Genomic DNA, 23,243 nt, shown 5'->3' on the forward strand with positions numbered 1-23,243 from the left:
GGCAGTTAGGGAGGCAAAACTTCGAGTGGAAGAAATTCTGGCAAAAAACATTAAAAAGGGGGACAAATCCTTCTTCAGGTATATTAGTGACAGAAAAAGGAACACAGGCGGGATAGTACACCTTAGAAGACCGGACGGAAGTTACGTGGAAGCAGATTCCGATAAAAGCCTAACTACTGAATGAATACTTCTGCTCAGTCTTCACCTGTGAGGCACTGGGACACGGTCCGCAGTTGAAGGCAACACAAAGCACAGAAGACCCATTTCAGAATTTTGAGTTCATACCAGGTGAAGTTTACAGTGAACTGGCAAGACTCAAGGTGAACAAAGCCATGGGACCAGACAATTTGCACCCAAGAGTGCTCAGAGAATTGAGCGATGTCCTGGCGAAACCGTTGGCTGAGCTATTCAATCTCTCCCTAAGTAAGGGGAAATTTCCCCTGGACTGGAAATTAGCTAATGTCGTTCCTCTGCATAAAAAGGGTTGCAGGGCAGAGGCTGCGAATTATAGACCAGTGAGTCTCACATCAATAGTGTGCAAACTCATGGAAACACTAATTAAAAGCAAATTGGACACGATCTTGAATGAAGGGAATCTTCGGGATCCCAGTCAGCATGGATTCACCAAGGGTAGGTCCTGCCAATCCAATCTCATCCAGTCAAATATGGGAAAGGGGACCAGTTACAAACAATGTAACAGGAGTGATAAAATGCAAGTGTTGAACTGAAAGAAAATCACTCCATGGACCTGTTCAAAGTTTAACAGCTTTGAAAGCTTTCAAAGCTGTTAAACTGCATGTTGTGCGCTTCTCTACGTGAGACAACAGTCCTCTGTTGGAATCTCCCATCACATGAGTGTTTCTCTTAAGATTTTTCCTGTGTGTTCCCTGAGGCAGGACCGAAACATGCATGTCAGAACTTGCAAGCTGCAAGCTAAGTTTGCCTAAGTTCTTTGACTATAAGCTATAATAAACTGTAGTTTTTTCACAACGTAAAAACATATATGAATTGATATAACCTCTGGTTTACTTGTCCATGCGATGATTGGGCTGTGAGGTGGTTTTTCCTCTGGGGTTCGCCCCAGTTTTCCCCTCCATGATTCTGAGCAAGCCTGTGAACTCTGTTATATCATCCATATATTACTTTGAACAGGTCCATGGAGTGATTTTCTTTCAGTTCAATCCAATCTCATCAGCTTCTTTGACTGGGTAACAAGAAAGTTGGACTTGGGAGAGTCTTTGGACGTTGTGTACCTGGACTTCAGTAAAGCTTTTGACAGTGTCCCACACCGCAGGCTGCTAAGCAAGATGGAATCGATGGGGTTAGAAGAGACACTAATTGCATGGGTCAATGATTGGCTGAGTGGCAGACTTCAGAGGGTGGTGGTTAATGGTACCCTCTCTAAAACATCGGAGGTGACCAGTGGAGTGCTGCAGGGCTCGGTCCTGGGTCCACTCCTTTTCAACATATTCAAAGGGGATCTGACTCAAGGGCTTCAAGGTAAAATAACACTATTCGTCGATGACGCCAAACTATGTAATAAAGTAAGTGAATGCAGTTTACAGAATTATATGGCGCAGGACCTGCTTACATTGGAAAGTTGGTCCTCAACCTGGCAGCTAGGCTTCAATGCTAAGAAATGTAAGGTCATGCACCTCAGAAGCGGAAATCCATGCAGGACGTACTTCTTGAACGGAGAAACTTTAACTAGTACTTCAGCAGAACGAGATTTAGGAGTAATCATCAGTGCAGACATGAAAACTGCCAATCAAGTGGAGAAGGCTTCATCTAAGGCAAGGCAGATATTGGGATGTATCAATAGAAGTTTCGTCAGCCGAAAGCCTGAAGTCATAATGCCGTTGTACAGGGCATTGGTGAGACCTCATCTGGAGTACTGTGTGCAATTCTGGAGGCCACATTACAGTAAAGATGTGCGCAGAATTGAATCGGTTCAGCGGATGGCCACCAGGATGATTTCGGGGCTCAAGGGTCTCTCGTATGAAGAGAGACTAAACAAATTGCAGCTCTACACTCTCGAGGAACGTAGGGAGAGGGGAGACATGATCGAAACATTTAAGTACCTCACGGACGTGTTGAAGTGGAAGATGATATTTTCTTTCTCAAGGGACCCTCGGCCACAAGAGGGCACCTGCTCAAACTCAGGGGTGGAAAATTTCATGGCAACACCAAAAAGTATTTCTTTACAGAGAGAGTGGTTGATCATTGGAACAAGCTTCCAGTGCAGGTGATCGAGGCAGACAGCGTGCCAGACTTTAAGAATAAATGGGATACCCATGTGGGATCCCTATGAGGGTCAAGATAAGAAAATTGGGTCATTAGGGCATAGATAGGAGGTGGGTAAGCAGAGTGGGCAGACTTGATGGGCTGTAGCCCTTTTCTGCCGTCATCTTCTATGTTTCTATATTTCTATCCTTGTTTCCGGTCCATTTGTTCCTGGAATTTTGACCCATAGAGACTCTAACCTATCCGTCTATTGTGGCATGTTCTCTCCAGTAGATTCAATTCCCTCTTTGACATATATGGCAATGCCTCCTCCTTTTTGGGTCACTCTGTTTCTGCGGTATAGTTTGTATCCCGGTAGCACCGTGTCCCAGACGTTTTCATCAGTCCACCATGTTTCTGTGATGCCGATGATGTCAATGTTATCCTTTTGTGCCACAGCTTCTAATTCATCCATCTTATTTCTAAGGCTCCTTGCATTCGTGTACATACACTTGAGTTTGCAGCCTGTTCCCTTCTTTCGTGCCCTTCCCTCTTGTGTCCCTTTTGGTCTGTCTGTGATCTGGCGAGTCTTCCCCTCCTTGTTCCTGCAAGGTATTCTCCAGGTATACCAGTTCCCGAATCATCGACTGTCGGCTTTCCCCTTCTTCGTAGTTTAAAAGCTTCTCAACTTCTCTCTTGATATTGCTTGCAAGTAGCCTCGTTCCATCTCTGCTGAGGTGGAGTCCATCCTTCCTGTACAGCTTGCTCTTCCCCCAGAACGTCATCCAAAATGGAAGCAGAGGTGAACAAGAAAATCAAACTGTCAGGAGTGTTAATGCACACAATATTTATTAAAATCCAACGTGTACATTAAATTTCAAAAGAAGACAGGATAAGACACTTGCCATGTTTCAGTGTATCTTTCTGTATCAGGGATTCGACATCAATCTCTTTTAATAACTTGCTCTGGTTTTTGAACTGATAACTATAGTCTTTTCTGTCGGGGAATAGATGGCTGCATTACCACTTCACCGGAATCCTTCTAAAGGAAATAACCATGGACGTGCATTATATATTCAAAAAACAGATACTTTTATTGTTAGTATAAAAAATTCTAGCAGCATACCAGAAGAAAACTTGTCTGGAAATACAATGGAAAGATTATGCAGACAGAGGCCAGCACATTTCTGAATGTGTTAAGCTCTCTGGCCCCACCCTAAAAAGCATGAAATTATTTACTGGGTTATTTTCTTTGTCTTATAAAAAATACCTCCAGCTCTGTTTGTGTACCGTCCCGACAGGTGCAAATATGCTGCCTGTCTATCCCACCCCCAGTCCACACCTCTATCCTCCACGGCGGTGCCCATAACACAAGTATTTCTCAAACTTCCTTCACATGAGTATGCCAGTCCCCCTGCTGAGGCAGATCGGCTCCTGGATTCTTGTTCACATATATGAAGTTCTCTGCTGAGTTGCACTTTCATAGCACGTAGGTGTCCTTGGAAATCTGTTTTTGCAGCAAAGAATCAAAACTTAAGCTCTCACAGGGGCTCTTTGTTAGCATCCTAAAGCGCCTTTGCGAAGCGAAGGAGAAGCAACACTCGGAACACTCCCAAGCTTGATCACAACAACTCCTATATTTGGATGCTATTAATATTGCTACTTTCAACTTACTGATTCTAACCGAGAGTGTTCTCTCCACTCATCTCTTATCCCACCCCCACTCTATTTACTCTTATCCCAGGCAACTGACCCCACTCCAAACTAATCATGAAAGCAATAAATATCCACCTTTTTACCTACACAACCCTCTACCTAACCTGCTATCAATGATCAATGCCCTCCCCTCAACCACTCCATCTACTCAGGGCCAGGACCTTTTCCTATCCAAATGCTCCACAAGCCCCACCGTTCATCAGAATTCACCTCAAATAGACAACGTCAGCTACAGTCCATAACCCTCACTGAACCCACTCAGACCCCAAAATCCTACACCCTCTCCAGCGCCTACCTGAATATAGGTTCCATTAGGAACAAAGCCCAACTAATGAAAGACTGGCTATCAGATCTCCAGCCCGACCTAGTCTTCCTAACTGAAACCTGGCTCATCTCGGATAGTAACATAATTATAAACGACATCCTATCAAAGGGTTACAAAATCATCCCCCTCTCCAGAAATTTGAAAAGACCACCTTAGCTTCCTGATTATTGGTTCAAAATCTAATGAAGACATAGAAATTCTCACCTGCAACCTCTCCAAACATGATCTTACTAACCATCTGAGTGCCACTCTGTTGTACATAGCACCTAACAAATGGATCGCGACTAGCCAAGACTTCTACGAATTTCTCCTATTAAATACTTCCAAGATCAAATACAACCTTCTGCTGGGCAACATAAACCTCCACCTAGAATGTCAGGACTCCCCTCAGGTGAAGGAAATTCTCCCCTTCCTAAATTCCCTGGGGTTCAACTCCCCCCCCCCAACAACTGCCACCCACCATAAAGGCCATCACTTAAATCTAATCTTCTTCTCTTCCAAAGACCCATCACCCTCACAAATGAAACTTGGACAGACACCATTTGGTCGGATCACCTACTCGCTAGCTTCCAAATACTATGGAGCAACCCACACCCTACTGGCCCAACCATTCACAGAAAGGACAACCCGATCACAACCCAATCACTACCTTCAGACATTCCCTGAGCCCCACAGAATTCCTGTCCCACTTCAAATTACTGCCCAACCTCGACGCCAAATTGAACTTCAATACATTCTGAAACAATGTCAGCAATCGAATCCTAGATAAAATTGCACCACTAATAAAAGGCAAAAAGAAACGACATACAATAGACGGATGGTACGACCTGGAACTAACATCTCTAAAACAAAAAGCACGTCAACTAGAAAGAATCTGGCACAAAACAAAGAAAGAAAAGGACAAAGCAATCAGGATAAAAGAATGTATAAAAGAATATCAAAAGAAAAACCGCGCACCTTCTACTCAAACAAAATAAGCTCCCCAACTACCAACAGTAAAGAACTCTTCAGACTAGTCAACACTCTCTTTGATATTAATCACCACAAAAGATCCCCCTCCACACAGCTACCAACTGCACAGGATTTTGCGTCTCTCTTCAAAACAAAAATCATCACTCTTAGATCATCCTTCCAGAACTCCCCACCCAACAACCCCCTCTATACCCCACCCCCCCTACACCGACTCATCCCCCTTCCCTCCCTACCCTGCAAGGTTCTGCACTCAGCCTCCTTCCCTCCCTGCCCCACCATGCTCTGAACTCAGCACCCTTACCTGCTGGGCTCTAAACCCAGTCCCCACTCACTCCTTGCCAGGCTCTGCACTCTGTCCCACCTTCCTTCCCTGTACACTGGTCCTCGATTGGAGTGGTCTGCTTCTTGTCCCTGAGAGAAGATGGTGATCTCCTAGAGAAAACTTCCCCCTCTAATTGTGTGGTAGGTTGGGACAGGAGGGATCCCTCCCGTCCCAGCCCATACTAACTTTTTTACCCCTCCCCTCCCCCGCATATCTTTTCCCTGGTGGTCCAGTGGTGTATCCCATGCTGAGCCCCTCCTGCTGATGTCAGCGGTCAGAAGCAAGTGGCGCACCGGGCCGGCACACGCAGGAGTGAGTTTTTGGAGCTCCCACCCCGCCCTGCTCCGCTCACTGAAACGCCGCCAGTTCTTTCGGGACTTGTGGCACCCATTGAGAGCCACGCAGGGCTGGGTGGGAGCTCCAAAAGCCTCACTCCTGCATGTACCGGCCTGGGTGCACTGCTGGCTTCTGACCACTGACATCGGCAGGAGGGGCTCAGTGCGGGAAACACCACTGGACTACCAGGAAAAAGGTATGCGGGGGAGGGGAGGGGTAAAAAAGTTAGTTTGGGCCGTGACGAGAGGGATCCCTGCTGTCCCAGCCTACCACACAATTAGAGGCAAGAGTACTGTTTAAGTTCGGTTGTATTTGTTTTAAGGCCTTGTTTGGTCTGGCTCCTATTTACCTGTCCTCATGTTTTGAATGACATAAACTTAATAGGTTTACTTGAGGACACTATTTGTTTATCCAACCATAAAATCTCGCCGATATAAGAGATTCTTTGACGAACTATTCGCATTCTAGGCAGGCAAAATGAATTCATGGTTATGTACCATTATTTCTCAGGCTTATCCTTATGTCTTTTAGGAAGCTGTTGAAAACTGATCTGTTTGATAAATTTGTAAATTGATGTTTCAATCTTGATTGGTAAATCGTAAACTGAAATTTAAAATTGTTTATTTTAGTTTGATTTTCATGTATTTTAAGTCAGTTGTATTTTACTTACTGATTGTATAAAAACAAAATTATTATTATTATTATTATTTTTCTACTCCTGTAAAATCTTATACTCTGTCCTATTGTGGAGTAGACCAAAGCTTTTCTGAGCTCTTCTTTCACATGTCACTTAGCAACAGTTACACCACCTTAGCAACCAGTGACATGTACAGTGTGGCATTGCTCCTGAGCAGACTTTTAACCTAGAGACCATCTGAAAGGTAATTTCTTTTTTTCCTTGTCCTGTATTAGTGTGCATCATCTGTTCATTTTAAAATCAAGTTAAATACTAGACAGGATTTCATTCAGAAACTGGTGCCAGTGTTGTATTTAAAAATTTATATGGGATCTTTTCCCCATTACTTACTCTTTCTTTTAATTCTCAACAATCCCTTTCTAGAGGAATACACAAATTTAAATTAGTATTCCCTTCTACTAGGGGTATTCAAACCTTAGGTAGGCTTTCTCATTCTATGGCATTTGCCTTGGTAAAAATCTGGAATGATCTTCCTTCGGAAATCAGACTCCTTTCTTCTTTGACACTTTTTAGAAAAACATTGAAGACGTATCTTTTTAAGAAATTCTTAACTGATAAATAAGGGACTGTTATAGATGAATTCTCTGTCCTACCATTGTTCTCTTTGCCTCTTTGGTTAGTTTTGTGAACCGGATCGAGTCCCTTTTTGGGAATGACCCAGTATATAAGACCAAGGATTGGATTGGAATGGTTCAACCCCGATTTGGCATGTAAGAATCTATGAAATAAATGTAGATTAAAAAGTTGGAATGTTCTATTGTGACACTTTTGTTTACAAAATAGCGCAAACCCCTGCTCATAGGTAGTTCATATGTAAAGAGTCTGCTCACTGACTTTATCAGTGGTTTTCAATAAGCTAACACTGGTAAATTGATGACCTGAAATCAAAATCTGTAGTAAGTTTATGAAAAACAAACCTTTCATCACTTTTGCTTCAGTGAAAATGTATATAAGCTTGGCTTTATAGAGAATCAGCTAAGTCAAAATGCAAACACAAGTATGTGCTTGTCACATAGTTAGACTTTTACCCATGTAGTTGAGATCTTCGTTTTGTCTAGTGTAGTTCCAAACAGTTATCTCATGCTTACTCCCCCCCCCCCCCTTTTTTTTAAATCTCTTCTTCCTTGTCCAAAAGCTGAAGTTGAGGGATCTTCGAATGGGTATTAGTAATTTAGTTTACATTAGAATGTTGTGTGTGTTGGGGGGGGGGGGGGGTCGTCCTGGCAAGGAAAGGCTAGAGAAGACCAGTACTCAGTCTGAAGGTATTATTTTTATACCCAGCTATGCCGTTATACCTTAAGCACTGAACTGGAACAGATACCAAATGGAAATAGTTGTACTGCTGTAAGACACATATATCTCTTTTTTACAATGAAGATATAGGCAGAGGACATGAGTTTTGTTTGATGCTTCACTTAATTCGGTAAACTGGGCAAGATCCTTAAGTCTACAGTTGGTGAATATGGTGCACTCAAAAAGATAGTCCCCTATTATGCTTTGAAAAATTAGAATTATATTTTCTCAGCAACAGGAGATGGTTATGCTGACATTTTGAGAGTTCATAAATCTAAAATCTCATAGGGGAAACCACAGGGAAATCCTTAGGGACTTGAAGTATAATTTCTACAGAGCTGTATTCAAAGAAGCAGATGGTTGCATCCTCAGATTTTAATATGTTAATAATTACATTGGAATAAGACTTGATGAGTGTGTGCCTTTGAATTTTGTTTAATTTTGTCTCAGAACAAATTGGGGCATGAACTGATGAATATAATTTTAAACAAAAGTTCTTATAGGTCAGGGGTGCCCACACTTTTTGGGCTTGCGAGCTACTTTTAAAATGGCCAAGTCAAAATGATCTACCAACAATAAAATTTAAAAAAAACCCACAAAGCACACTGAAAGGCAGAGAAAATGTTAATTATCATTCATATTCAGGTTTTTTTTCAAAGAGGTCAAGGCAGATGACTCTATGCAATGTCACCTCAGTAACAAGTATACAAAAACAGACAAATATACCCCCCTCCCTTTTTAATAAACCGCAATAGCAGTTTTTAGCGCAGGGAGCTGTGCTGAATGCCCCGTGCTGCTCTCGATGCTCATAGGCTCCCTGCGCTAAAAAACACTATTATGGTTTAGTAAAAGGGAGCCATAGTGCAAAATATAAACAGCAGATATAAATTCTCAAAACGGACACATATTGATCACTAAATTGAAAATAAAATCATTTTTCTTACCTTTGTTGTCTGGTGATTTCATGAGTCTCTGGTTGCACTTTCTTCTTCTGACTGTGCATCCAATATTTCTTCCCTTCTTTCAGCCTCCTGTATGCTTCCTTTCTTCCAGACCTCATTCTCTCCCCCAACTTTTTCTTTCTCCCTGCCCCCTTTTTTCTTTCTGTCTCCATGCCCCCTTTCTTTCTGTTTCCCTTTTTTCTTTACATGCCCCCTTTCTTTCTGTTTCCCTTTTTTCTTTGTCTCCATGCCTGCCTCCTTTCTTTCTTTCTTTCTCCCTGCCCTTCCCCAAGCCACTAGGTTTGCCGCCACCGCCATCGGGGAATAGGTCCCCAAGCCACCGCCGCCCTAAGCTCTCCCTGCAGAAGAGTCGTGCTGACCAGCATTCTGCTCCCTGACGTCAATTCCGACGTCAAAGAGGAAGTTCTGGGCCAGCCAGGCAGCAATTGGCTGGCCTAGAACTTCCTCTCTGTCGTCGGGGAGAGGAATGCTGGTTGGTCCGATGCTTCTGCAGGGAGAGCTTGAGGCAGCAGTGGGGGACGTCGGGGAGAGGAAGGCTGATAAATAAATAAATATATAATTTAGTCCCAGCAGTCACTTGAAGACTTGGACGCTCAGCTTAGAACAACACTTAGTCCAGAGACTGTCCCAGTGTACTCCGCTCCTGTCTGTGTAAGTGTGCACAATTAAGCTATTAACTTTGTGGGACCTCTTGCTATCCACTTTATATACAGTATATTCTGCCTACATATAGATGGGGGAGCATTACTATCTTTTCTAGTGCAATAGGCACATCATTCTGGAACACTTGGGTTGTGTATCTCTGGTTGTTGCAGAAGTATTTCTTTTTTGAATTGTTCCCCCAATAAACTGGATATAGAAACTTAGCCTCATTTACATTTTTCTGTTTCGCCCCCCATCCCTTTGGGCTGTCCTATAATACCTCAGTTTTACTCTCTACACTTAAGATGGTAGGAGCCTGTCTGTTCTGCTTGTGTGTATTTTAAATTGAATTGTGTTTTTTTTTTTGGGGGGGGTGTTATTCGGTCATGAGGCACCACTGCAGAGGATCCCAATTTAGAGACATCTCTGACTACAGAGAACACAAGACTCTGAGGGCAGTAGTTTGTAGCCAAGGGGTAGCCTGCTTGGCCAATCTGGGAGTTCAGGGGCTGTTCCCTTGGGAGCATGGCTCACTCCAGGTTTTGTCCACAGAGCGCTTGTGCAGGCTGTGTGGGCCTGTGGCGGTTTTACACCAGGATTGGGTGCTGACTGCATTTCCTCCCTCTGGCTTTGCGTGCGAGTTCCAGTGGGGATTTGAGTTCTCAGTCTGGCTGGTTGGACTGAGGGCAGTCTGAAAAAGCAAGCTATCCGGATGTCCTAACTGGCTGTAGTTTTAGCCCTTTTGCAGCTCCCAGCACCAGCTTGGCACAGTAAATAAGGCTGTGACAGCCTATGAGAGAAATCGGGAGGAGGAAGGGATCTTTAAAAGTCATTTTTAAAGGTTTCTGGAGCGAGGGACGTGTCATCTACCTCTAAAATCCTGTTCCCTGAATTTTTTGATCCCTTATTTAGCTCCCATGGACTGTTTTTAGTGCTAAAATTGCTAACACAGTGACCATTTTAGATTTCCTGATTTTAAAATAAAAGCAGTTATCTGCCTCAAAACACCTTGATTTGGACCACAATCAGTCTAGATGGACTCCTCAGGCCAAGGATACTAAGGATTCATGCCAAATTTGTGATGGATGGCCGACCAAGGAGTGTCCTGTTCCACAAATCGCTCAACATATGAGGGGATAGTGGGAGCCACTGGCTTAGCCTTCTCTAGTCCCTCTGGAGGTATGGGTTCCCTCTTGAATAGAGATTCAGTCAGAAATCCCAGCTTGAGTTGAGAATTGGCAAATGGGTGTCCCAGGCAAAGTGCAGCTGCATGTCTACTATGAATCTCCAGCGTGGATTGCAGGAGCCCATGCCAGAGCCTTCTGGGCATCCTGGTCCAGCTTTTGCTCCAGAATTTACAAGCACGATGTACAAAGATTATCTGAATTATTGTGGTTGCAGTGACCCTTCAGGGTCGCAACAGTGGTAGCATTAGGGCCAGTCTCGACGTTTCACAAAGCTTAAAGTGCCAGTACACTTTAGCACTTCCATACTGGGCTTCATGGATGACGTCGCCCACATGTGAGAATATCTGCCTGCTGTCCCCGGATAACACCTGTTACAGTAAGTAACTGTGCTTATCCTGACAAAATGTGATTATCAGTCCTTAACCATTTGCACATTTTTTGACCTGCATCATAAAATTGCATTCATGGGACCCTCCTCTACCCCTCCATCAGACAGAACATCTCTGCAATCCGCCTCGTACCAACCCCATCTCAATCATCCCAAATCAGCTGTGCACAGCCAAACCATCTGTCAACCCTTCCCCTCACCCTCACCCCACTTCTTCCTGACTCCAGTGTCACAGCTGCCAGACTTTCCCACAGTCAGATCCCCAACCACAATTTCCTGCCTGAGAGCTGAACACTCTAAAATCACAGTTTAAAATCATGTGGGTCGCATATTTTTCTTTTTTATTGAGTAGAACATTTATTTTTTATTTTTTCATTTGTAGTAGCGTTTTCCGCTCAAATAAGGTTGTTTTAAACTCATAATTGTTCATATACTCAATTATTTTTTTCTTATATATTTTCTCACTTTACACGTTGGTTTTTGTTTTAATACCCTAATGACATCCCCATAGAGGTGTAGCAAGAGGCTGATCACTTTCAGTCATCACTTTATTTATAGCATTTAATTTTACAGCTTTGCTTTCTGGTTCCCCAACTTATGTATTTTACACTGTTATTCACTATGGATCCTGGTTTTTATTTGATTGATTTTTCGATATGCACTCACATTTTATTTTAATCATCATATTACATCCACTTATTTTGTGATAATGTTTAGATTCACACTCAGGTCAGGTCACAGATTGGTTACCCCTTTTTATTTACAGTAGCGGTTTTTTGACAGGACGATGCCCATCCCCTAACCTGTCCGCAGCCAATCAACTTTTGACAAGTTCTTTGGCACCTTTTTTACGGGTTTAAACATCACAGCTTTACTGACGCTCGGTTCAATTCACTCCGGCTCTCAAGTATATCTCAACAGCGCAGAGATCCTTAGGTAAGTCCACCAGTCCTAGTTCTTAACGCTACTTTTAGTTGTTAGGCTTACTTTACAAGGTTTTTAAGAAATCTTAACAGTATTTTGGTTTCGGCTATGGCATTATATAACTGTTGTAATTCTTATCTGCTTGGTCCGGCTGCTTGAAGTATGCTTTTGCCAATTAACGGCTTACGCATTAAAAGCCCACATAGTGTAAATTCAGCTGATACTTACGTGTCCATTCACTTTTATTTTTCTTTTATCTTAGTTTTTATCCTTTTTTATCATGGCTAGCTTGTGTTGGTTTTTCCTAAGTTTAAACTCTTCCACTGTTTTTTTTAGCTCATAGTCCATCATAACCAACAGGATCTATATTTTTTGACATATTTTTATTAGATTTGTATTTTAGTTTATAATAAAGCAAATTTTCATTTAGTTTATCCTTTTTAACTTCTTATACTTTGCTTTTGTTAATCCACAAGCTTGCCCATAGGACCTACAGGGTATGTATCCCCCCCATACACTCCTTGTGAATTCCTTTATGCAACTCGGTTCATATTTTTGTGCTAAGACGTTTTAACAGATAGGTTTCTATGTACACTTGTTGCTTGCTTTACGCTTAATGGTCCCCCTTTTTTAGATATATTCTGCATGTCTACTATTAAATCTCTGTCCACTTCTTCCATCTGTGAAGGAGGCCTGTATAATCACACCAATGTAAATATATTTACCATTCTTTCTTTCCAAATTGATCCACAGTGCCTCTTCCTTGCCCTGCAGATCCTGCAATTGTATGGCTTTAATATGATCTTTAACATATAATGCTATTACCCTCCTTTTCTTCCCACCCTGTCTTTCCTGAACAGATTATAGTCCGGTATAACTACATCCCAGTTATGCTTTTCTGTTATTGCCACTATATCCAACTTAACTTCTCTGGGAGGCCAACCAAATTAATATTTTATTTGGTTCTGGGTCATTCCATGTCAAGTGATAAGATTCTTGGAAAGTGCCCTGCATGACCATCACGGATTTTGATGAAACTTCATATGCAGAGTCCACCATGTCTCAAACGAACTTTGGTAAAGTTTTAGTTTCGCCTGTGGAATATTTGTGGAGATATAGCCATTTGTTTGACCCCATACCACAATGAAATACAGTACGACAATGACATTCTGACAACTTTGAGACACAATATCTCCCGAGCTGTGTTTCCAAAAAAACTGAAATTTAGCTACCCTGCACAACTTTTTGATCTCTGTTCATTGCTACCAATAACAATTTTTGCTGAGCACTGATTGAATGGCTGAATTACAGTAAACTTGGCCGAAAAAATTAGTGCTCCAAAAAAAGTCAAAGTTTGACATTACTTAGCTCCCACAAATTGAGTAATAAATGCAAAATTTGGCGCATAATGTCTCAGTACAACGTTGTTTTCAAAAGTACAATTTCAACCTCCAAGCTTTTTCCATTAGTTTACAAATTAAGTGTAAAGTTGCTAATTTGTGTAAAAAGGCCAAAAATAGGGTATTTTCAGCCTGCTTTTACAGAAAAATACCTTTTAGAAATTCTTTCAAATCAGTCTCATTAGAAAGAGCATACAGTGGTGCCTCACACAACGAACTTAATTCGTTCCAGGAGCAAGTTTGTTATGCGAAAAGTTCATTATGTGAAACGCGTTTTCCCATAACAATACATGTTAAAAAAAATTATTTGTTCTGTAGCATAAAATATGCTAAGATGACATAAAAAAAGATAAATTTTTTGTTATTATTTTTATTTAGATACATCTAAAAACATAATTTTTTTAAAAAAAAACACACATTTTTTAAATTTTAAGACAGACTAAGTAGAGTCTACCGAATCTTGCACATCTTCATCCATTTTCTGCTTTTTGGCCGATGGTTTCATGAAAAACCTGTCAAAGTCGTTTGTTTTTCTCTTTTCTCCAACATCTGCCGGAAATAACGGACAAGAGTATCGGAGTAAAGATCGTTGATCCTGTTTGCTTCAGCTGAATCCGGATAGTGGGCATTGGTAAACTCCTGAACTGCTTTCCATTTGACCAGGATGTTCTTGATGTCAGCAGTTGGGATTGGTTGATTGTTTGATTGTTGCTCCTCATTATCAGCAGTAGGCGCCGGGCCCCTCCATAAAAGGAGGCGAGCCGACGGTCCGCCACTGCACAGGGAGCCAGGCGAAGGGCTGTGAGAGAGGGCAGTTAAGCGCAGTGACTAACGACTGCCTGCAGTGCCTGCGCGGAAGGATGCAATACATCGGCAGCTCGGGCGACTTCGTTGTGTGAAACGAAGTTCGTTGTATGAATCAAGACATGAAGTTCGTTGTGTGCAGCGTTCGCTGTGCGAGGCGTTCGTTGTGTGAGGCACCACTGTATTTCAAACCCCCTAGAAAAGTGGACTTCATTTTTCAACGCAGGTTAACAATGGCTGAAAAAGGGGGACAAAGTTGGGAGACGTTGCCACGGCAACAAACTCTATTTCAACATAGTTCTGTCATTTTTAAAGTTACAGTTTTGTATTGACGTAGTATTACTACTACTCTATTGCGTTGGTCCATGGTGACATTGTCACTACCAGTTCAAGAGTTTGAACTGGCAAGGTTCCCCATTGCCATAGGGGTCACGCCCGATAGCTGTGCAATACCAGCCACGGGTGGGCCACTTCGTCCAGGTTCCCAAGCCTCGCATTTGGTTTCTTTGTCAAGGTTCCAAAGCCTTTTGTTGGTATCTTTCTGGTTCCAAAGCCAATGATTAGGGTGTCTTATCCTAGGTTCCCAAGCCTAAATTGGGTATCTTATATGGTTCCCAAGCCGAAGTGAAGTCCACTTTGATTTTAACTGCAAGCAATCTTTATAACATTATGTTAAATTTTTGAGCCACTTTCTTCAATGCAGTTTCTGGAAATTGATATTGGCGGCCGGATGATGTAACTGAAGGGGCACAAAGCATGCAGATGAGGTGTTGCTCTGGAACCCAACAAACGTCTTGCCTTTCTGGCCAATAAAACGAATGAGCTAGACCGTGAGGATGCATAAATTTTATCAATGCATCATTTTGTTCAATTGAGACTTAAACAACATTGCCTATCCACCATTGATTATCGTAAGTACAGGCAACGTAGCAACCAGGAAAGATTTCGGACACTTTCAAATTTGGAATGGCAGTATCAGAAATTTTGGCAACAAAATTTATTGTGTCATTTGAAACTTTGCTGACACGAACCGAGTTTGAGTCGACTGGTACAAATTGGTGGTGCTCTCTGGTACCGGCTACTGTGCTGCTTTCATGCCATCTTTCTTCTTGAAACTTTTTGCTTTCTTCAATTTCTTCTTTTGGAACATAAATGTATTTAACTCCATGTATATTTTGGTCACAAAAGTTAAATAGATCCTTTGGCGTCAATATTTGATCCGTTGATGGTCTTTGGAGGCTAGCCCGGGCAGCCAGTCGTTTAGTTGTTCCACCAACTCCATCGCAGGGTGATTTTCCGTGGCTAGTTCCAAAAAAATTCCATTCAGCCTCAATGTTGAAATCATTTCTGTGATTGCACAAATTCACAAAGTTCTTGTAGTTTTTATATTGTGCAGCTGAGCCGTCACTGAAGTAGTATATTTTGGTAATGTTTGTTTGAGTTACCAAAAATTCGATCAACTTTTGAATAAACACGTGTACAGATATCGTATCATGTTGCATATGATCAGAAATAATGCAACAGCTTACAACTTGCAATGTGCCCACTTCATTGAGGTAATATGCAACAAAAGGATGTACCGTAGCTTGTGAATTTTCCCAGTGAAAGCCTTGGGCGGCATCCTGTACAACAAATGAATAATTTTCAGCGAAATCCATCAAAACGATCATTTCCGTTTCTTTTAAGCCTGTCTTCAACATCTTCAAATATTCACTTTGATGTTTTGAAATGAAATGGTGGCTTGTCAACTTCCAAATCTTGCTTGCAAGTCTTTCAATAAAGTTGTCCATGGTTAGTACGCTTGTTTCTAATGTTTCATGGTCAGCGTGAACCCATTGCTTAAATTCTATTGATTCTTCTGGATCTAAATCCTTGAATATTTCTTCCAGGTATGCTGTTAGTGCTTCTTCACCAGGGCAGTTTTGACATCGTTGTAGCATACAGTCCTTGACATTTAGGTCGCACACAGTTTTTTCCATAAGAACTTTGTAGTTCTCTTTGACATTGGCGCCTTGTAGCATGAGCTTTACATTTTGATGTATCATGCAGACACACACGGAGTGTGCACCTGATGCACCAACGGTTACACACCACTTTGGCCTGAGCTCACAGAATTTGGAAAAACCAATTTCAGTTCCGTATTTGTTACAGTACGCCACGTACAGCTCTTTTAACTTACACAAAAGCAGCCGCTTTTGCTTTTGTACTTTTAAACCATTGAGGCGGACTGAAATGCAATCTTTTTTGCCAGGACATATTCTGCTGAATTAATCGTCTTCGTAAAAATCTTGAACTCTATTTGCAATTTCTTTTGGAAGGGACTTGCCAATTTTTGCATCAGGTATAGAACAAATGCCTTTCTCTTTCTTTACTTTTTGGGCTGTTCTGACCATGCGCTCTGAAACGCCAAACTTCATTGCTGTTTCCTTTATTGACCAACTTCTTGGGGCCATCGTCAATAATTGAACTTTCATTGACCTGTTGGATATTGCAATTTTCGTTTTCATCTCTTCAATGAGGTCAGTGTAATCTTCACATAACTTGCATTCTACAGACTGACGAGACGGCCCAACTTCTTCAGCTGAAACTCCAGCAGCAGATGTAATCTTCTTGGCTATCACATTCTGCACACATTCAATTTTTCGTATCACATAGCCGGCTTTATCTCTACTAGCTAACCTTCGAATTTTCAATGGAGAGGTTCCTAAAGCAGTCAAGCTTTGATCAACTGCATCGGAGATGCTGATATCAAAATCGTCTGAAGATGAAGATGCTGCAGTAGCTTCACTCATTGAAACGTATTGGGCTTTACACCTACTGCAAAGTTTCTGACCTGGCTTGATATTTATTTTTGCCACTTTTCTAAAATCATTAGACATGGCAAGATCGACTTTTAACAATCCACTTTGAACAATGTGATTTTTCTTTTCAAATGGATTACAACACGATGTTTGCTTTAATTCGTATTTGTCGAGATACTTTGCTTTGTGGTGGAGGCAGATTTGGTCTTTATCCATCAGTTCAACTTCAGAGCGCCGAGTGATAAGCAATTTTTCATCGGTTGACAAATTATGTAAAAAAATGAGCCCACATTTTTTAGAATAAAATGTGCCGTCATGACACTTTGACAACAATTTTTGCCCAATGGCACAGTCTGGCAGAAAAGGATTATTATTAGTCGATTCGTTGGCATCCATTTTAAACTGAATTAATAATAATGTGGATCTGAAAAAGAAAACAAGTTGTAATTTGTGATCTGCATGCAACAAAATTATCACCTCAATTTCTAGTTAGGAATAATCATTAATTAAGAACACTATAATTGTACCCAAAGCTTGAGTAAAAATAAACAGGGAAAAACAGTGTGAAAAGTGACATAATTGTAAGTTGAAACGTAGGCCGTTGCCATGGTGACATCTCCCAACTTTGTCCCCCTTTTTCGGGCATTGTTAACCTGCGTTGAAAAATGAAGCCCACTTTTCTAGGGGGTTTGAAATATGCTCTTTCTAATGAGACTGATTTGAAAGAGTTTCTGAAAGGTATTTTTCTGTAAAAGCAGGCTGAAAATACCCTATTTTTGGCCTTTTTACACAAATTAGCAACTTTACACTTAATTTGTAAACTAATGGAAAGAGCTTGGAGGTTGAAATTGTACTTTTGAAAACAACGTTGTAATGAGACATGCGCCAAATTTCGCATTTATTACTCAATTATTGTGGGAGCTAAGTAATGTCAAACTTTGACTTTTTTTGGAGCACTAATTTTTTCGGCCAAGTTTACTGTAATTCAGCCATTCACTCAGTGCTCGACAAAAATTATTATTGGTAGCACTGAATAGAGCTCCAAAAGTTGTGCAAGGTAGCTAAGTTTCAGTTTTTTTGGAAACATAGCTCGTGAGATATTGTGTCTCAAAGTTGTCAGAATGTCACTGTCGTACTGTATGTCATTGCAGTATGGGGTCAAACAAATGGCTATATCTCCACGAATATTCCACAGGCGAAACTAAAACTTTACCAAAGTTCGTTTGATACATGTGGGACTTTGTGCATAAAGTTTTATCAAAATCCGTGATGGTCATGCAGGGAGCCCTTGATCACTTGACATGGAATAACCCTTCTATTTTCTTGGTCCTTGAGACAATTTAGTAAATTAGCATTATCAGCCCAAAATTTGCTCCTACTCTTTCCTCCACTCATGCTGAAGTATCCACCTGCATGAAGGTACTGCCATCTCCTCCAATCTTGGAGGCTAATAAATCAAACAGTTCTTGGATCTCCACCACTGAATGTAGTTGGCCTTCAAAAGCTACAAATATAGTGTTTGATACCTCCTGTGTGAGCTCTCCTGTCACTGTCTTCTGCTTGGCTACCATCATGTTCTTTCCTCAACACGTGGATACATACCCTAGGGAGTATGCTGGCTGGCCACCGCCCGGGATCTCTCCCTGCCTGCCCCCTCCCCCATTGAAGCCATTATCGCAGATTCCTCGCTACCTTCCGGCCCGCTGCACCCCCACCCCCAAAGCAGACCCTGTCATAAGACACACTCCATCCCATCCACTGCTGCTGCCGCCGCAGCAACTCCGAGCAAGGATGGGCCAGACACTTGTAGCAACTGCATGCGGCTGGCCCACAAGCCTTCTCTCCAATGTCAGTCTGGGCCAGCCAATTGCTGCCTGGCTGGCCCAGAACCTTCTCTTCAGTGTCAGAATTGATGTTGGGGGGGGGGGAAAGCTTATAGCCGGCCGCATGCAGTCATTTCTCACACCTGGCCCGTCCCTGCCCAGAGTTGCAGCGGGGGGAATGGAGCAAGTTGGGTGGCAGGGTCGGCTTCGGGGGGTGCAGCGGGTGGGGAAGCAGGAAGGAATCTGCAACGGTGGCTTCAGCTGGAAGGGGTGGGGGCAGGTAGGCTTTTGCACGGGTCGGCTTTGGGGGAGGAAGAAAGGGTGTGTGTGGGCTGTGCAACTTAATTTTGGGACAAAGGCTGAAAGTCGGGACTTAGAAGGATGGAGGTGGCATGACCTTGGGGACACAGAAAGTAGAGAGGAAGGGGGCACTAACTTGGGACATAGGAGGGAGGGAATAGAAAGGGAGAATTTTTAGGCATGAGTGAGTGAGAAGGAAAGAGACGGTGGTACATGGGGAAGGAAGAAAGAAGAAAATTAGGCATAAAAAAAGAGAGAAGAAAATTGGGCATAGAGAGAGATGAGAGAAGTAGAGAGATGCATGGGAATGAGAAGGAGAAATGTTGGATAATGGTGGTGGAGAGGGAACAGAGGGACAGAATGAAGGGGATGCAAGGGGGAGGAATATAGGACATAGTGATGGAGGGAGAGATGCGACTTGGTGCTGGAGAGGGGCGATAGAAGAAGAAATGGGCATGGGGCTGATGGGCAGGGGTGAAAAATGCTGCACATGATCCGGGGATGAGAGAGGGAGAAATGTTGGATGTGGCAGTAGAGGGTGTGGAGAGATGCCTGAATCTCTCATGACAGATGGACAATGAGAGGGAGGGAGACATGTTTCCAATAGGGATGGAGGAGAGAGAAAGAAAAGTTGGAGTCATGGAGAGACAGAGAGAGATGTTGGTTGGGGAATTGAATGAGGTCTGGAGGAGAGGAAGCATGCAGGAGGCAGAAAGAAAGAAAGAAAACATTGGACACACAGTCAGAAGGAAATGCAACCAGAGACTCATGAAATCACCAGACAACAAAGGTAGGAAAAATGATTTTATTTTCAAGTTAATGATCAAAATATGTCAGTTTTGAGAATTTATATCTGCTGTCTATATTTTATACTAAATTTGTCTATTTTGCTATAATTGTTATTGATTATATATTTTAAAGTCATCTGCCTTGACCTCTTTGGAAAAACCCCGGATATAAATTATAATTAACATTTTCTCTGCATACATTGTGCTTTGTGTTTTTTAATTTTGTGGTTACCATTATGCATTAATAAGATTATGTAATGTAATGTAATGTAATTTATTTCTTATATACCGCTACATCCGTTAGGTTCTAAGCGGTTTACAGAAAATATACATTAAGATTAGAAATAAGAAAGGTACTTGAAAAATTCCCTTACTGTCCCGAAGGCTCACAATCTAACTAAAGTACCTGGAGGGTAATAAAGAAGTGAAAAGTAGAGTTAGAGGAAAAATAAAAATAAAATAAACATTTTAACAAGACAGCATTGATCTAAATACTTTGGAATGTAGAAGAGAGGAGAGAAAGGAATAGAAGCAGAAGGGGGAGCCGTTGAACAGTAGAATTCTGGAGAAATTTAAATGATAGAAATAGAACAAAACAAAGACAAAAGGCAAAACAATAGATAAGATTAAAGATAAATCATAAGCTGGAAAGAAAAATAAAATAAAACTTTGTCTTCAATCCACGGTTTCAGCGTCAGTGATGAAGTGGAGCAAGTAAGTTTAGGAGGAGCGATTGACGTTTCCAGAAAGGGTTGTGTGTATATGAAAAATGGATGGAAGAAATTGCATTACAATTAGCACTATTATGATGTTGTGTAGTCAGGGGCAGAGCTTTGGCTGGATACTCTTAAGAACATAAAAACTGCCATCTCCAGATCAGACCTTAGGTCTATCAAGTCCGGCAATCCGCACACGCGGAGGCCCAGCCAGGTGTACCCTGGCGTAACCTTAGTCACTCGTTTTCTCGTATCCCTCTATGCGCCTTGCAAGGAGATGTGCATCTAGCTTGCCTTTAAATCCTAGAACGGTGGATTCCGCAATAACCTCATCTGGGAGAGCATTCCAGGTGTCCACCACTTGCTGCGTGAAGAACTTCCTGATATTTGTCCTGGACTTGTCCCCCCTCAGCTTCAGTCCATGACCTCTTGTCCGAGTCACATTGGACATCATAAATAACTTTTTTTCCTGCTCTATTTTGTTGATTCCTTTCAGTATTTTGAAAGTCTCGATCATATCCCCTCGGTTGGTATTTGTTGGGCTTAGGGGCTACTTGGCTTGAAGAAGTTGAGAAGCACTGGAATGCCCTCACCTAGAATACTGCGCCCAGCACTGGTCGCCATACATGAAGAAGGACACAGTACTACTCAAAAGGGTCCAGAGAAGAGCGACTAAAATGGTTAAAGGGCTGGAGGAGTTGCCGTACAGCAAGAGATTAGAGAAACTGGGCCTCTTCTCCCTCGAAAATAGGAGACTGCGAGGGGACATGATAGAAACATTCAAGATACTGAAGGGAATAGACTTAGTAGATAAAGACAGGTTGTTTACCCTCTCCAAGGTAGGAAGAACGAGAGGGCACTCTCTAAAGTTAAAAGGGGATAGATTCTGTACAAACATAAGGAAGTTCTTCTTCACCCAGAGAGTGGTGGAAAACTGGAACGCTCTTCTTGAGGTTGTTATAGGGGAAAACACACTCCAGGTATTCAAAACAAGGTTGGACAAGTTCCTGCTGAACCAGAACGTACGCAGGTAGTGTTGATCTCGGTTAGGGCTCTGGTCTTTGACCTGGGGGCTGCCACGGGAGCAGACTGCTGGTCTGACTCAGCAGCGACAATTCTTATGTTCATAATGAAAGTCTCCTTTTTTAGTTCTGTTTCCTTTTCTGTTATGATTTGTTGTCCTTTACTATCATAAATTTCTTTTTCAATGTTTCACTGTTTACTTTCTTGGTTTCTGTAAGAATCATGGAGCAACTAATCTTATCCTCTTACTCTTTGCAGCCTGTGACAATGGTAGCTCCTCCAAGTGTAACTGGACAAGTATTTACTGCAGCACAGCCCCAGAAGGATGGTAAGTTCTTACATTTCTCTTTTTTATTTTTTTGGGAATCACAGAATTGACATAAGGATAGTAAACACAAGCATTTAGGAACTTCAGATTTATGCACTCTTGTATTGGAGATTGAAATGATTATAAAATGCATTATTGCCATGCAGTAGTGATTTGAATTATTGAGCTGTGTATTCTGCTTTTAACTGTATCACAGCAGATTATATGCATGCTACACACTATAAAACCGGACAGTAAAATTAAGCAATTCCCTTAAACCTCATAAATTTGGAAAAAGTACCATGCTTTACGGTGTCCAGCACTGGTCGCCATACATGAAGAAGGACACAGTACTACTCGAAAAGGTCCAGAGAAGAGTGACTAAAATAGTTAAGGGGCTGGAGGAGTTGTCGTACAGTGAGAGATTAGAGAAACTGGGCCTCTTCTCCCTTGAAAAGAGGAAACTGAGAGGGGACATGATCGAAACATTCAAGATAATGAAGGGAATAGACTTAACCGTATTTTCGCGGATATAACGCGCACCCGTGTAAAACGCGCACACGGGTATAGCGCGCAGAAACCACACTTGTATGTACGGAAACTTTTGTATACAGCGCTCATGGGTATACCGCGCATGCTGCCCGACTCTCCTCTGGCCACCCCGACTCTCCTTTCGCTCTCCCCGACTCTCCTCTGGCCACCCCGACTCTCCTTTCGCCCTCCCCGACTCTCCTCTGGTTGCCCCGACTCTCCGTTCACCTGCCATGACTTTCCGTGCACTGCCCCGCCTCTCCGTGCGCTGTCCCGACCCGGAGTTTTCTCAGCAGAATTTCCCAGACCACCTCTTCCTCTCAACACATTGACACGCTAGTGGGTTTATTTTATAGCTTTTTCACTCCCTTCGGTCTGCCTGTCCCCCTTGAAGTCCTGTCCCCCCTTGAAGTCCTGTCCCCCCCTTGAAGGTCTGCCTATCCCCCTTGAAGGTCTGCCTATCCCCCTTGAAGGTCTGCCTGTCCCCCTTGAAGTCCTGTCCCCCCTTGAAGGTCTGCCTGTCCCCCCTTGAAGTCCTGTCCCCCCTTGAAGGTCTGTCCCCATCCTGAAAGCCTGATGCCACCCCTCGACGTCCGATTCTTCTCCCCCCTCGGCAGGACCACTCGCACCCCCACCCCGAAGGACCGCCCACTCCCCGACAATATCGGGCCAGGAGGGAGCCCAAATCCTCCTGGCCACGGCGACCCCCTAACCCCACCCCGCACTACATTACGGGCAGGAGGGATCCCAGGCCCTCCTGCCC

General features: G+C 42.6%; 1 protein-coding gene across 1 annotated transcript in view; it reads left to right on the forward strand.

Moving 5' to 3' along the window:
* The window catches only part of WNK1 (WNK lysine deficient protein kinase 1), a 538,182-nt gene that overhangs the window by 359,374 nt on the left and 155,565 nt on the right, over nt 1–23,243 (forward strand). Inside the window, 1 exon segment of the mRNA XM_033953429.1 lies at nt 21,901–21,970. Within this exon segment, the coding sequence (XP_033809320.1) occupies nt 21,901–21,970 (70 nt within the window).

Source organism: Geotrypetes seraphini, chromosome 7 (genome assembly GCF_902459505.1).
Source record: "Geotrypetes seraphini chromosome 7, aGeoSer1.1, whole genome shotgun sequence".
NCBI classification, from domain to species: Eukaryota; Metazoa; Chordata; class Amphibia; order Gymnophiona; family Dermophiidae; genus Geotrypetes; species Geotrypetes seraphini.